General features: G+C 38.8%; 1 protein-coding gene across 1 annotated transcript; it reads right to left on the bottom strand.

The window, feature by feature from the left end:
• Window positions 1-5,278: 5,278 nt before the first annotated feature.
• On the bottom strand, window positions 5,279-8,020 carry LOC107715091 (Krueppel-like factor 2). Its single transcript, XM_016521140.1, has 3 exons — window positions 7,649-8,020; window positions 6,336-7,245; window positions 5,279-6,207 (listed from the first exon to the last, which is right to left on the bottom strand). Exons 1-3 carry the CDS (start codon window positions 7,718-7,720, stop codon window positions 6,032-6,034), a joined length of 1,158 nt encoding a protein of 385 aa, XP_016376626.1. The 5' UTR covers window positions 7,721-8,020; the 3' UTR covers window positions 5,279-6,031.
• Window positions 8,021-15,573: the final 7,553 nt, after the last annotated feature.

The following is a 15,573-nucleotide window of genomic DNA, read 5'->3' as shown; positions in this document are numbered from 1 at the left end:
CTATCGTTCGTTTCTATCCTTCATTCGTTTGTTTATTCGTTCATTCTGTCTGTCAATTGTTCTGTCAGTCGTTCACAGTGGATTGATGTACAAGATCAACAAATCTTGTACATCAGTCTGCACAAATCTTGAGATTTTCAGTGGCCTCAAACAGATTCATACTGGTTATCTTTTGAGCCAACCTTATTGTTGAGTTCTGCACTGTGGTATAAAATTTGTTTGCTTAAATGAAAACAAGCGCCTACATGAGGGAATTGATAAATATCTACATTTTTTACTATTTAGATTTTCATCTTTAATTTGTTACTAATTTTGTATCTGCATAATCTGTGGGCCTGAAATCACAATCCTGCAGTTGTGCTATTTAGTAATATCGTTTTTGTTTGAACCCGTAAATAGGCCTGGATGGAATGTGGTAAGCTTTCTTCCGCATTTTCAGTTTCGCGTTTTTGCAATCTTCATTGCAAATATCCGCAGAACAGATTTAATGTGTTAAAATGTTAAACTAAGTCGGGACTACTAAACACCTGTTGGTCACTGAAAGCACAATCAGTTTAGCTTAAATAAATTACCGTGGCAACGTGAATTTTGTGAATTCAGGCGCAATAGATGCTTTTTAAACAGGCAATTACTGTTGGTGTTTATTGTTTGCTTAGCCCTAATTTTTAGTTAGTATTAAATTTGACTTGAACGTTTTGGTGATGGTACTTCCTGGCACATTTATTTTTGTATGATTTAATTATCGTACTACATAACAATAAACAAGTTGTATTTTTTTTTTTATGTACCTTCTGCTGTTTATTTTTTAAACAGTAGATACTTTTTCTGGCACTATTAACACTTTTTATCCATGATCTGTATTCACTCGTCCAACCTCGGATCGTTGGAATAGCTATTGTGGTCGGTCATTACAGGTAAAATTGTCTTACGTAATGATTGATGCTCATCTCCAACGTTGTGGACACAAATGTTGTGTAATGTTAAGACGAACAACTGTGACATATCCCAGTACACTGCTAACTTTCAGCTACATCATCTTTCTGTCACTTTTTTTTTTAGTTTGTTCCTCTTTTTTCTTTGCTTCCAATCAGCTTGTGTCGTTTTGACCTCAAATAGCTGCTTTTTTTTATAACACTTTTTGGTCTTGTTAGTGTCACACTAAACAGTGTTACTTATTTAAAATATGTAAAATGTATTAGATGGAGCCTAGCTCATCAACCAATTTATGTGATTCCAGTACTACACTAATCTTCAGTCAGTTGAGCGTTTTAACAAAACTGATCGTCTTTAGGACTGGAATCGAAAGCTGTTATGTCCCAGACAATAATGTCAATTCCTGGCCTATGAAATGTTTTATGCTGTAACGTAGGTCGGGAATGGGCTTATTTCATGTGTAGGGGGGTCTTTGGTCTTGGCATTTCTGCCTTTTACGGTTACAAAAAATAAGCTGAACAAATTTCGCAAACGTTTTGTTAGCGCTCCTGTTATGCTGTATTTGTCCTCTATACCTCCATTGTGCAATAGTTTGTATATTTTATTTGTTGTAATACCTGTAAATTCATTTCATGTTTTCATATCCTGTTTTATTATCCATATTTTGTCTTTTTTATTAAAGTGTTTTTTTTTTTTAGTTACTGTCATAATTTTGGGAATACGTCCCATAAAACTCAAGCTGAATGCATTCCTTTTTGGCCTGCCTTTAACCCTCGCCTGTGTAGATAAGACAGATATTAACCGATAGAGAAATGCATAAGAGTGTACATAAACCATGTATATTATGTGTTATATTTGTCCTATGAAACTGAGTAACTGCACATGTGTAACTCGAAACATTTTAAGGATTTCAGACTGCATTGATAGTGATTTAGTGATGCTTGGATTCCTTCGGAAATGTTCATGCTCCGTATGTTGTCCCTTGATTTCACAGAATAAACAAAAGATAAGATTTCAGACGCACGTATACGTCACTCTTCTATTCGATTCACATGTGTTTGTCAAGAAAAGAAAAACGTTTAAGTTGTGTAATGTCTAACACCGTAACCCCAAAATGCATTTGGACACTTAAATGAGTGTGCGAGTGTCACTGCATTAGATCAAACCAAATGACTTCATTTTTGGCAAAAAAAAAGAAAAAAGATAGTACAAACATGCTTTCCTAAAGGTTTCATCTGTTTTTTGTTTGGTTTTAATTTTTGTTTGGTTTTAGTGTGTTTGATTTGGTGAATTATAAATTATGAGCTAGATGTTTTTAGTATATTTAAATTTTTTTGGAAGTATTTGTTGGTGTCCAAAGTAATTTTGCATACTTAGCTTAATGTAACTTTAGTGAAACATGTCTATAGTTTAATCTGATGTGTACTTGAGGGAAACTGACTTAACATATCAACTAATATCAGTATCATTCATACAAATGAAGTGTGGCTTAAATGTCCAAAATCTTTTTGGGATCACTGTATTTTGGGGTTAAGTTGCGTTTTGTTTTCTCAGTAGGCCTAAGGTGCAAAAGTAGGTCAAGTTCTTGTATGATACTGCATATTAAATTGCTTTATTGTAGCTACTAAAATCGGAAATCCAATCTGAATGCAAAAGGAAAGAGTCATACTTGTATAACTTCTAGTTTCTTGAGGGCTTCCGTGAAGCTCAATGGAACTTTGTAAAAACTGTATCCTGAAACACAAGCGAATCTGCTGCGGAATGTTAACCGTAACAGGAAATTCCGAGATCGGTATTTACTTAGTTTGTGTGCTAGTGAACTATGGGAATCAAAACTTCTAATGTTGTGTAATGCTAGACTTCTAATGTTTATTCCACATGGTTCAATCGTTATTTTCCTCCTTTTCTAATGGTTTTTTTTTGTGAACGCTTGACGGTACTAATAACCAGTGTACCAAAAACATCTTCAACCTTGGCGAATGTCTTGACACTTTCCTTACATATGCAGGGGGTTCTTGGGAATAGGGGCTGCATGTCAAGTGAGACGATCCAGGTGTGCCAATAATGCTCTATTGTGTTTTACCAGAGCAAGGTGAGTATGTTAAATGCAACACACATGTACATGTAGAAGGTCTGGATGGGGTCATTAACGTCACGCTGGTAACAAGATCCTCTGTGTGTGCTCACTTGGTTGATTGGATTCAAGAGGGGACCCTTTCATGGACTTGAGCGTATTGACAGCTGGCTGGGAAAAGTTGGCCCGCTCCTGCGGCGAGAATTGCTCGGAACGGGTATTGATTTAAATCAGCGTGTTGACTAATCGGACTTCGATCTGCTTGTGAAGAGCTCCAGACGTGAGTGACCCGAGCTGGATTTTGTGTATTTAATCAGCTGGGCCTGGGCCGGAAAACAAGGGCTCTCCAACGAGTAATGCTGCCCTGGGGATGTTGCGGTGCACTGACGGACACTCTTCTGCACTCCACCAGGACCGTCAGTAGAGGTATGCTGGGAAATGTAAGCCAGATGGCCACTTTCCATTATGTTATCACACAAATGTGGTTTTCCATTAGCCATTGGGATTCTCATTTTTCAGTCTTTGTTTTGTTGGTGCAGAGGTGATTTGGAGGAACTGACGTGATGTTATTGCCTCCCAATGCAGGGATTTGCCTGGATTTTGATGGTTTTTCCCAAGTTGGCGCAAATGATAATAAACATCATGTCCTGACGTTGTGCTCCATGGGAAGTATCATTATGAAAAGGTTTGGACACGTTGGGAAAGTCACAGTATGCAGCAAGTATTCCCGTGCAAATCCAGCAGGTGGCAAACTCTTCCCATGACATTCCCAAGCTTTCCAAAGAGAAAAACATGAACATTTTGGCCACTATGAAGGGCTTGATTTTGTTTTGATTGAAGCAGCTACATGGATGGACTAAAAGATCCTGGGTGATATACAAACTTCCAAGTTATGTCCCATTCTAATCTCAAATTGTTCATTAAGTGAATGAAACAAAAAAAACAAAAAAAACTTTTATTTCATCAGGTGCTGCTATAATGGTTGGCTCCAGAATAGGAAGGACCTCATTTGGTATCTCTGGTTAGTGTGTAAACGGACACTTATTTTGAAGAGAATTCAGGGCTTTTTCCATCTAAGGTAATTTATGGATTGTATTTTAAAGCGTTTTGCTGCCGGCATGAGGAATACCCTCGAGACAATAACAATATCATAGCACGCTTCCAAGAACGTAAAAGAGTCCTGATTTTATCTTTCCGCATGAAATCTGAGGAGCCTTCTGGCTTGAAGCCAGACAATTATCATAATCCTAAATACATCATTGGTGTCATTTTCAGCTTCTCATGTAGGTTAAAACCATTTCCTAGGTGAATAGTGTCAAGTCTCTGGCATCTCAAGGGATGTAACTTCTGCAGTGGACACATGAGGTTCATCGGAGGATTAGGGAATTGTTGTAAATTGAAACGGCACGTATTTGCCTGGCTGATTTATCAACTATACAGCAACTCCGAAAAGTGATCTGAGACAAACCTGAAAGTGATATGAAAATGTTTTTCTTACTTCACAAAGTAAGCCATCCATTGACACAGTTTTAGTTCCTCATTTCCTCAAAATAGACCATGCGGTGAATACGTTTCAAACAAGTGAACGGTATAATATTTCCATACCACTGCACAGGGCCCAGAAAAACACAAGAGAAAGGCTAAGAGTATTATCATACAATACCTAGATGAGCTTTGTTTTCCGGACTAGTCTCACACCATTAGACGCATTATTGGATGGGATTGCTGCTTCGTGACCTGAATACGCCAACTGGATGCACCTTGTTAGGAGATGGATGTGTAAAAACTTACAGGTGTTTTTGTTTTCCTGTGTTTTTAATAGAGTTTCATGCACATTTCATGCAAAACTAACATTTGGTGCCAAATAGCTTTGAACTCTTGATATGTCTGTTTATCTACTTGACTTTACAGCACCCGTAAAGTCTGAATTCTCACCCCAACTTTAAAAAGAAATTCAAAGCAGAACCTTCACCCCTTTGGATATCCCACATCTTCCGTTGTTTTTCCAAAGCCACTCTCTCTTTAACTGTGGTGTAGCCCTCTGCCCAGACATGACTATATTCAGTCTCAACAATTATGTAAATGTAATGTTTGTATTTATAGGTCTAGCCACAGCTTTCTGGCATGGTAATATTGCAGCTGGGAAAGATTGCAATCTCCCTCTAGGCCCATAACATCTACCCTTGGGCGATACCACTAAGATCTTGTCTGAAGGGTTCAGAAAGAGTGATTGGCATGCTGACATAGTGAACAAAGTGACAAACACAAATGTTTATATCTCAATTAAGTTTAATATGTACATTAAGTACACTATTTACAGTGTATAAATTATGTACATAAAATGTTTGGTCCAGAACAACTCACATAGCCCTTATCATGTCATCCGAACATGGGACAGTCTGCAATTCACCTTAGCATACAAATTGTACGAATACGTTAGAAAAAAGAAACAAAACAAAACATAACCATAAGACCCTGATTTTTAAAATGTTTATGTCGATAAATGCACAAATTACTTCAAACATTCAGTTAACGCCCTTTTGTTAACTTTTAAGGCAGTTTTGAAAGAGAAAAACATTGTCTTATAAAGCTTATTTAGTTTCTTGAAACAATAGCATACATTTTTGAAAAAAATGCCAAGAGTATTTATGGCACTCGTGAGATGTATACATGCATTAAAAGGCACTGTCGCGATGTCCATAGCACATCATGTTAACTTAAACACATTTTACTGTCTGATTCCAGTTCCGTCTTGAGGTTTAGGTCCAGCCTAGCATGAGTTGAACTTTTTGGCTTTTGTAAAGCTCTTTTTGGAAAATATATTTTGTTTCTTTAAAAAAAAAATTCTGTAAAGAGATGAAGTGTAGAACCAGCTACAATGCAAAAGTCAAGTCAGTTCATGTTTCCTCTTTATCATGTTGACTATGTCCTACTTTAAATAGGGGGTACAGACAAAATGCTTGCTTTGAACATCCGAGATGTTCATTGTTCAGTGCGTTTAGTCCAAATATTCAGAGTCTGTTCCTACATATGGCGTTTCATGTGGAGGGCGAGATGGTCGGACCGGGAAAAGGCGCGCTCGCACAGGTGGCACTGGAAGGGTCGGTGTCCGGTGTGCTTGCGGAAGTGACGGGTCAGTTCATCAGAACGGGCAAACTTCCAGCCGCAACCTTCCCAACTGCAATGGTAAGGCTTCTCGCCTAAACAAAGACAAGAAAAAACAAAGTATGTTAATGTTTATTCATTTTCAGCCATCTGTTATAATGTCAACATATTTAAATAAATAAAAAAAGCAGATGTTGCTGCAGTAGCATAGATGTTTATTTACCTGTATGCGTTCTGTGGTGTGCCTTCAAGTGAGAACTTTTTGTGTAGGTTTTGCCACATCCAGAAAAAGTGCAAGTGTGAGTCGCCGTCCGTTTCCTCGGCCAGGTGCGTCGTCCCCTCTTTGGTTTGGCGTCCATCTCCAGAGGAGATGAGGGTGGTGTCAGAAGTACTCTTTGGTTGGCGCTGGGCATCCCGAGTCTGTCGTCGCACATGCTGAAGTGATGCGCGTTTTGGTACGGCAGCTGCATCTGTGGAGGTGCAGCATGGGGAAACCCCGTGTTGCCTTGGTAACTTTGTGTGAAGGTCATGGCATGGCACATCTGTGACTGACAGTCTGTGTTGATGAGCTCCGCGGGGCTCTGCGGCGGAGTCATGCTGCCTGCTCCCTGCGGCGAGTTGGCCAGTCTTGGCTGCTCGTATGACCTCATGCATGCACCGTTGCCCTCCTGTTTGACTTTGGGAACCATTCCTCTTACGGGTCCATAACTGTCCATGCAGGGCTCCACTTTGATACACTCCGAAATGTTCTGACTGGGGAAGTTAGACCTGACTAGGAATCTTCCCTGGATGTTGTTGGGCAGAGACGGTTGGCAGTAGGTGTCTACGTCAGACTGCAGAAGCTCTGCCATGAGGCTGGTGGTATACGGTGGAGGTGACGGGTTGATGTCGGGCACTGGGTATGTGGTAGGGGCCACCGTCGGATTATACATGTTTCTGGATTCTTGCATTCTGTAGTCGCCTCCCATTCCAAGCCCGAGATGATCAGAACCTGCAGTGTTGGCCAGAATAAACTCCAGATCCAGATATTTATCGAGATCTTCATCATCTGTTGTTCTGCTGAGGTTGTCCATGTTTGATATATCAGCTGTGCAGCTGAGATGCATGGACCTGTCCAGTTCATCCTTCCACCTCTGCAATGAAACAGATTGATTAATCTTACTTTTATTGTTTCATACATTTTTGAAGTTCATCAAAAACCCAATCTTTTAGTGCCCCTAGTAAAACTGTTAACCATCTCCAAGATGCTTTTAATCACTAACGCTTTTAATCACAAACACTTGTGTAAATCTAAATTTAACATGATAAATAATAACAATAATTATATTTTGACGGTGTTCTTCGAACGATAAAGCAACTGTTACTATGGTTACGTCTTCGAATGCGATTTATTTACATTTAGGGCACTGACAAACTTGGAATATAACTTGAAGTTTGCTAAATAGTTAAAAAAACGCAGTTGAAATGTGTATATAATACATACTTGTAAAAGTAAAGAGCTGCACAATCACAATAAAACAAAAACGAAATACTCACGTTTTCCCAGCATTTTTCCTTCTGTGCCGAAAATGTGGAAATAGACGGTAAAACTGTTCCACTTAAAGCCATTTCCTGCTGGGACAATTTCCACAGTAAAATAAAAACTTTCAAGATCGGGGACCAGTTGCAGTCCCTCCAAGAAACTTGTTGTAGTGCACTACAACTCGGTTTCTGCTTTCACACTCTCTGTTTTACACTCATGCAGCAAGTATGAGTGGTGGAAGACCTTAAGATCTTATAAATATCACGGTAGTAGAAGCTGGACCAATTGTACGAAGCGGAGGAAATACGCACTATCCGTCCCTAATTTTAGCCCCGGTATATAGCTGCTGCTCTCCGGCGTGTGCGCCTTTCGTCTTGGATGGTGAGAGCGCACGGGCTCTTCTTTAAATCACCGGAGTCACTCCACGCCCCCTCAGTAAAAACGAGTTAAACGAGTACAACATGATGCGAGAGATCCCTCCTCTCTCTCTCTCCTACCTTTGAGGAGAAAAAAAGAGCAGAATAGGAGAAAAATACACATCATTAACACGTTGTTTAAAGGTGAAAATTGTCGATACCAATTGCGCGCGCCACTAGGAGCCCTCGAGACGCGTATAACAAAGGGGATTATTGCAGTGGGCATGATTGCATTTTAATAAGCAGATAACATAGTTTGTGTTTGATAGATTCAAGTTTTAAATTAACCCATTGAATTCCATTTTTCCCAAATACGTGAACACAGCACGTAAATCAATCAGTTAAAGTAAGCCTTTTGTTTTCCAGCTGCTTACAAATGTGACCACTGCACTGACATGTTTACACGTGGTAATGATTTATATAAAAAGAAAGAGTATTAATAATAGAACGTTTAAATATTATACATACCACATATTGTTTATGGAGATTTGACACAAACATCTTTCATAGGGGCAAACTAGAATTAAACAGCTGTGGTTATGTGACTATTTTTTTTACCATTTTAACAGCTTTTTGTAAAATACATAAACTTTTTAGACCCTTTAAAAACATTCTGTTCACAAATGTAAGTTTAAAAAGCAAAAGTGATACAGCATGTGCACTGTATATTACACTGTACGCTGAAGTTGTGACGTAAGCAAGCAAGATGTTATGTTGCACCTGCAGCCAAAGCCACAACTTTATCAAATTTGCATGTCGTTAGACCGAAACATTAACAATAACACAACTCTTGGTGCTATTTAACACCCTCGCAGGCTCCAAATGTATGTGTAGTATCAAGCTCTTAACAAAACACATGCCATTAAGCTCTTAAAACCCCTTTCATTTGCAAATAGAGCTGAGGAGGCTGGGATTTCCCCCCAAAATAGCAGGGCAATTACCTGTACTAGTCTACAAATGGCTATTTCTAGCTTGCAGCAAATTGCAAGGTCCAGTCACCCACAATCCAGTGCAAAGGAAAACATAAAATGGCAGTTTGTGTGAAATTACATCAATTTTCTATTTTTGAATGTCAAAAATAACACTCAAATGGTGAGAACGTACTGCACAAGAGTTCAAACGAGGTGTCAGACAGTCGGGTACGACGTGTACCGTTCAAACCAGAAATGAATGTTATTCCTTGAACATACCAACGTATGTTGTGACTGTGTTTACTCTTGAATCCATTCTTTTGCACCTTTCCAGGAACCAAATGATATGATTCAATAGGCTACCTCAATTTAGAAGTACAGTATGTTATTTGGGCACGGAGAATGTTGACAAAGAATGTCAGAAAAGGGTGTGTTTATTGTAATGTACAACTAGTTCTCCCCTTAGGGCTCCATGGATCACACATTAATATATCAGTTTCTAATTGTGCTCTGATCATGCTTTTAGGAGGTTTCCAACACACCCTCACTTTCAACCTTTACAGGTATACAAGCCTATATTCTGTGCTGTTCCGCTAAATAAATACACTCTTAAAAATAAAAACAATGGCTCCAAAAGTGGGGGGTTTTGCAGCAACGCTATAGAAAAACAGTGCAGTGACACCATAGAAGAACCATTTTGGTTTTCACAAAGAACATTTCAGTCAACAGTTCTTAAAAGAACCATTTTTTCTTAGTGTGAAGGCCAATTTAATAATCTGAACAACCTCTTTCCACTTTGAAGAACCTCTGAAATTGAAAAGTTCTATGGATGTTAAAGGTTCTTCATGAAGACAGCCAGTGAGCAGTTCCGAAAAGAACCTCTTTTTCTTGGTGTGAAGAACATTTTAATAATCTGAAGAAACTTTTTTCAGCTTTAAAGACAGTTTTACGCAAAGGAAAAAAAAAAGGTTTTATGGATGTTAAAGGTCTGTTATGAGAAAATCAATGCGAAGAACTATTTTTAAAAGTGTATAGATGCTTATTTACAGTTCTTCGACTGATCGGACAAAAAAATGTGGAGAAATACTTCTTGGTTTGGGTTTTCACAGCGATGCCATTGAATAATCATTTTGGTTTCCACAAATAGCAAACAGCTTCTAAAAGAACCATTTATTTCTTAGTTCGAAGACCTTTTGAATAATCTAATGAACGTTTTTCCACTGTAGAGAACCTTTTGTGGAATGAAAAGCTTCTATGCATATTAAAGGTTCTTCATGGAAGCATTTATGCCAATAAAGAACCTTGATTTTTAAGAATGTATAGATGCTTATAGTTCTTTGACTGTTCAGACAAAGAAATGCAGAGAAATACCTCTTGATTTCCTTTTCCTATCTGTGTAATGTATTGTGTTCCAACTATCTGTGTTGGTATCTTTGCTGCTTAACAGTTTAGCAACTTGTCATGCGGTTGCCAATGGATAATGGAAGCTGTGCCCTGGAGTTTCTTCAAGTTCTTGGCCTTTTAAGAGTTGAACAAGTCCATTCACTTTCCTTTTGTCGTTTTGGAAAAGGTATTATGCTTTGCGTGTGAACTGAGCTCAAGTAACCCGCTCGGCATCGAGCATTTATTTGGAAAAAAGTTTTTTTTTCTTGCTTTGGTTATCCACTGTAATGCATATTTTGCTGCTTGAGTCAAACCCTGGGAAACACCTGCTCTTTCTTCACAGCAGGACGGTGTTGCGGCTGCCCTGAGCCCTGCTTTCGAGAGAGAAGGAAACCGAGAGTCCTGCCAGAAAGTGCGCGAGTGAGAGTTTGAGACGGAATGGGATTCTGAGCAGGCCTTTATATACGCGACTATTTTTAACCCCGCTCCCTCTCGCCTATCACAGGGCTTCCTCTCTCGGACGCTGAGGAAGCAAGCCTGGCTCAGCTTCCTGCCTGCACGCCGGGCCGTTCAGAGCCAATCAGGGAAGGATAGCACTGTGATGACCAGGCACTGACTCAAAAGGAAAAAGAGTTAAAATCATGGCACATATTTGCGTGATTAGATGTCAGTCTGAAAGGGAGTTTGACATGCAGCTCATGTTTTTTGAGCCTTAGATTAATAATGAACTCAAACTGAAAACATTTGTGTTTAATGCTGCCTCTAACAGTGTTTATTTCTCCTTAAACAGTTGAGGGGGCTGGGATTTCCCCCCCCCCCTCCAATAGCAGGTATCAGGGCAATTACTGTACTAGGATATGAATAGCTATTTCTAGCTTGCAGCAAATTGCAAGGTCCAGTCACCCACAATGCAGTGCAAAAGAAAACATAAAATGGCAGTTTGTGTGAAATTACATCAATTTTCTATTTTTGAATGTCAAAAATAACACTCAAATGGTGAGAACGTACTGCACAAGAGTTCAAACGAGGTGTCAGACAGTCGGGTACGACGTGTACCGTTCAAACCAGAAATGAATGTTATTCCTTGAACATACCAACGTATGTTGTGACTGTGTTTACTCTTGAATCCATTCTTTTGCACCTTTCCAGGAACCAAATGATATGATTCAATAGGCTACCTCAATTTAGAAGTACAGTATGTTATTTGGGCACGGAGAATGTTGACAAAGAATGTCAGAAAAGGGTGTGTTTATTGTAATGTACAACTAGTTCTCCCCTTAGGGCTCCATGGATCACACATTAATATATCAGTTTCTAATTGTGCTCTGATCATGCTTTTAGGAGGTTTCCAACACACCCTCACTTTCAACCTTTACAGGTATACAAGCCTATATTCTGTGCTGTTCCGCTAAATAAATACACTCTTAAAAATAAAAACAATGGCTCCAAAAGTGGGGGGTTTTGCAGCAACGCTATAGAAAAACAGTGCAGTGACACCATAGAAGAACCATTTTGGTTTTCACAAAGAACATTTCAGTCAACAGTTCTTAAAAGAACCATTTTTTCTTAGTGTGAAGGCCAATTTAATAATCTGAACAACCTCTTTCCACTTTGAAGAACCTCTGAAATTGAAAAGTTCTATGGATGTTAAAGGTTCTTCATGAAGACAGCCAGTGAGCAGTTCCGAAAAGAACCTCTTTTTCTTGGTGTGAAGAACATTTTAATAATCTGAAGAAACTTTTTTCAGCTTTAAAGAAAGTTTTACGCAAAGGAAAAAAAAAAGGTTTTATGGATGTTAAAGGTCTGTTATGAGAAAATCAATGCGAAGAACTATTTTTAAAAGTGTATAGATGCTTATTTACAGTTCTTCGACTGATCGGACAAAAAAATGTGGAGAAATACTTCTTGGTTTGGGTTTTCACAGCGATGCCATTGAATAATCATTTTGGTTTCCACAAATAGCAAACAGCTTCTAAAAGAACCATTTATTTCTTAGTTCGAAGACCTTTTGAATAATCTAATTAACGTTTTTCCACTGTAGAGAACCTTTTGTGGAATGAAAAGCTTCTATGCATATTAAAGGTTCTTCATGGAAGCATTTATGCCAATAAAGAACCTTGATTTTTAAGAATGTATAGATGCTTATAGTTCTTTGACTGTTCAGACAAAGAAATGCAGAGAAATACCTCTTGATTTCCTTTTCCTATCTGTGTAATGTATTGTGTTCCAACTATCTGTGTTGGTATCTTTGCTGCTTAACAGTTTAGCAACTTGTCATGCGGTTGCCAATGGATAATGGAAGCTGTGCCCTGGAGTTTCTTCAAGTTCTTGGCCTTTTAAGAGTTGAACAAGTCCATTCACTTTCCTTTTGTCGTTTTGGAAAAGGTATTATGCTTTGCGTGTGAACTGAGCTCAAGTAACCCGCTCGGCATCGAGCATTTATTTGGAAAAAAGTTTTTTTTTCTTGCTTTGGTTATCCACTGTAATGCATATTTTGCTGCTTGAGTCAAACCCTGGGAAACACCTGCTCTTTCTTCACAGCAGGACTGTGTTGCGGCTGCCCTGGGCCCTGCTTTCGAGAGAGAAGGAAACCGAGAGTCCTGCCAGAATGTGCGCGAGTGAGAGTTTGAGACGGAATGGGATTCTGAGCAGGCCTTTATATACGCGACTATTTTTAACCCCGCTCCCTCTCGCCTATCACAGGGCTTCCTCTCTCGGACGCTGAGGAAGCAAGCCTGGCTCAGCTTCCTGCCTGCACGCCGGGCCGTTCAGAGCCAATCAGGGAAGGATAGCGCTGTGATGACCAGGCACTGACTCAAAAGGAAAAAGAGTTAAAATCATGGCACACATTTGCGTGATTAGATGTCAGTCTGAAAGGGAGTTTGACATGCAGCTCATGTTTTTTGAGCCTTAGATTAATAATGAACTCAAACTGAAAACATTTGTGTTTAATGCTGCCTCTAACAGTGTTTATTTCTCCTTAAACAGTGTTTCCCAATGTTTTTGTCTCATGTACTAGCAAAAGCCCATCAGTAAGTACCCCTACTATAAATTACTATGCTGTAATGCTATACTATAATAAAATTTTATTTATTTTATGTATGTATATGTACGTATATACAGTATATACATAAACATCAAATGTCATTGTCATGACATATATAAAAAAAAAAGTTTAAAAGTCTATTATATATATATATATATATATATATATATATATATATAATGTAGTAAAATATAACTATACAATCTATATTTATACTATAAAGAATTCGTAAAGATTTTTACATTTCTAAATCTGTAAATATGTTTTAGATGCTTTCAATACATCTATATGGTTATTTGTTTCAGTAACAAAATTTATAATAATGGCTTTATACTAATATTTATGAATAGTAATGAGGAAATGTTAACCAATAACCAAATAGCTATTTAGTATGTAACATTCGATCTGACACTTTTCACCATCCAGTCACTTTCTTATGGTTAAAGTTAGGTCCCGCCATGCTTGTTTTCTCATTTTCATTTGGAAATGCATCACGTTATGGAAATAAAATTGGATGCAAACAAATTCACATTGTCTTTAAGTACCACCCTGATGAACAATGCAGCTAAAACACTGTCAAAACCACTTCAGAAATGCATGTCTGTATATTCTCAGGTCAACATCAACAAGGAGTTTCATAAACATCTCGCTGTAGCCCCCATCTCCTCAAAGATGAAGGAGGAGTTGACAGCGCAAGATAGATCGTATTCTTTGGGGGAGTTTTTCCAATTCTGCTTTTTTCCATCGGTTCATGTGGATTTAATTGGTTTGGTAATTCTCCTGGGAGGCGGCCAATTTATAGCCTGTTAACACTTGAGGTCGTGCGTTATGAGCACAATTTGCGACGTTGGCTGTGAAATATGTTTGCTGTGAGGATATTTTCAGCAATTAATCAAGAAAACCTCTTTTTTCTTTCTTATAATGTCCAGACGGCATCCTAAACGGTCCATTTTGGCCGCGGAAATGAAACGACAAACTTATCAGTGGCTTCTGGATAGCATGTTCCTAATTTTTGTTATTTTACTGCCTCGAAATGTTTACAGGGTTTGATATGGTGTTGATTCTGTGGCCCTTGGAGAAAACGTACTACGTCCAACCTCATACTTTAGACCGGTCACAGCTGTAGCTTGACCAAAACATAAATTGAAATCATGTGCAATTTCAATCAATCTCAAAACGACTTTTCTTTTCCTCCCGGTCGAAGTGATACCATGAGAACATTACGGAATTGTGTTGTGAGTGATGAATCCAGAGACAGTGGATTGGGAAATTATAAGCTTGGGCTGAAATGTTTTGCAGTTGAACCTGGCAGTGTTCGTGTAGTTTCAACATCTCCCTGTTTCACTGTTATAAGTCTTAAAGCCACAGGAATTGCCATGGTGGGTTGCCAAAATCCAGTTCCTTTTTATGCAGGAGTTGGAATTATGGACAAAGAGAGCGAGGGAGTTACAATGGAGAGTTGAGTCTCTAAAACCAGGCTAGTTTTTATACGCCAGCCTGACCACAAACGTGTCCGCGTTTCCTTAAATCTTGCCAGCTGTGTAAATACACCAGCCTGCCTTTACACACAGGTCCCTTTCTAGTCCAGCTTTGAACTCCTTTCTTCTACGTTGTGCCTATAATGTCATGTATACACCTAAAATGGATGGACCAAACCACAAATTCGCCAGACATTCCTGAACTACATGACCTTCAAGGTTCCTAGTACTTCAGAAGATAAAAAAAAAATCACCAATATTTTCATGATAAAGGTACATTGCGATACGAATTGAATATGTGCGCACTGTACCCAAACACCAGGCTGTTTTTGTTCCGTTGGCACCTTGCGAACCGTTTATTAAGTTCAATTAAGGTGTTGTACAGTGTGTGCCACCACGCATGTTTGTTGTCTTGCCTGGTTTCTGTGTACTGTACTCAATGAAGGCACATTATTATTGAGGAATGCAGTGTGGTATGTTTTTCCCTCCTGTCAGAATGTAGTGACACATTCGCCTCAGGTGAATTATAGCTCTCAGGCAACATAAACTCTTTGTGCACGATTGTGTGCTTGGGAACAGCGAGTTCTGCGGTTTTTCTCCCAGGCCATTTCTGATGGGTTTCCAGGATTATTGTTGAGGCATGCTATGTTTGAAAGACGACATGCCAGGCTGATTCAATGCCTAATGGACATGTACTAATGTGCA

The sequence above is a fragment of the Sinocyclocheilus rhinocerous genome, unplaced genomic scaffold, assembly GCF_001515625.1.
Source record: "Sinocyclocheilus rhinocerous isolate Xijiao unplaced genomic scaffold, SAMN03320098_v1.1 scaffold509, whole genome shotgun sequence".
Taxonomy (NCBI): Eukaryota; Metazoa; Chordata; class Actinopteri; order Cypriniformes; family Cyprinidae; genus Sinocyclocheilus; species Sinocyclocheilus rhinocerous.
This window is presented reverse-complemented; position numbering and strand designations above follow the sequence as displayed.

Coding starts and splice junctions, on each gene's coding strand:
- LOC107715091 (XM_016521140.1), bottom strand. CDS start 7,720: ATGGCTTTAAGTGGAACAGTTTTACCGTCTATTTCCACATTTTCGGCA. Junction 7,246..7,648: donor AGGAAAAATGCTGGGAAAAC/GTGAGTATTTCG, acceptor GTTTCATTGCAG/AGGTGGAAGGATGAACTGGA. Junction 6,208..6,335: donor ACACCACAGAACGCATACAG/GTAAATAAACAT, acceptor GTCTTTGTTTAG/GCGAGAAGCCTTACCATTGC.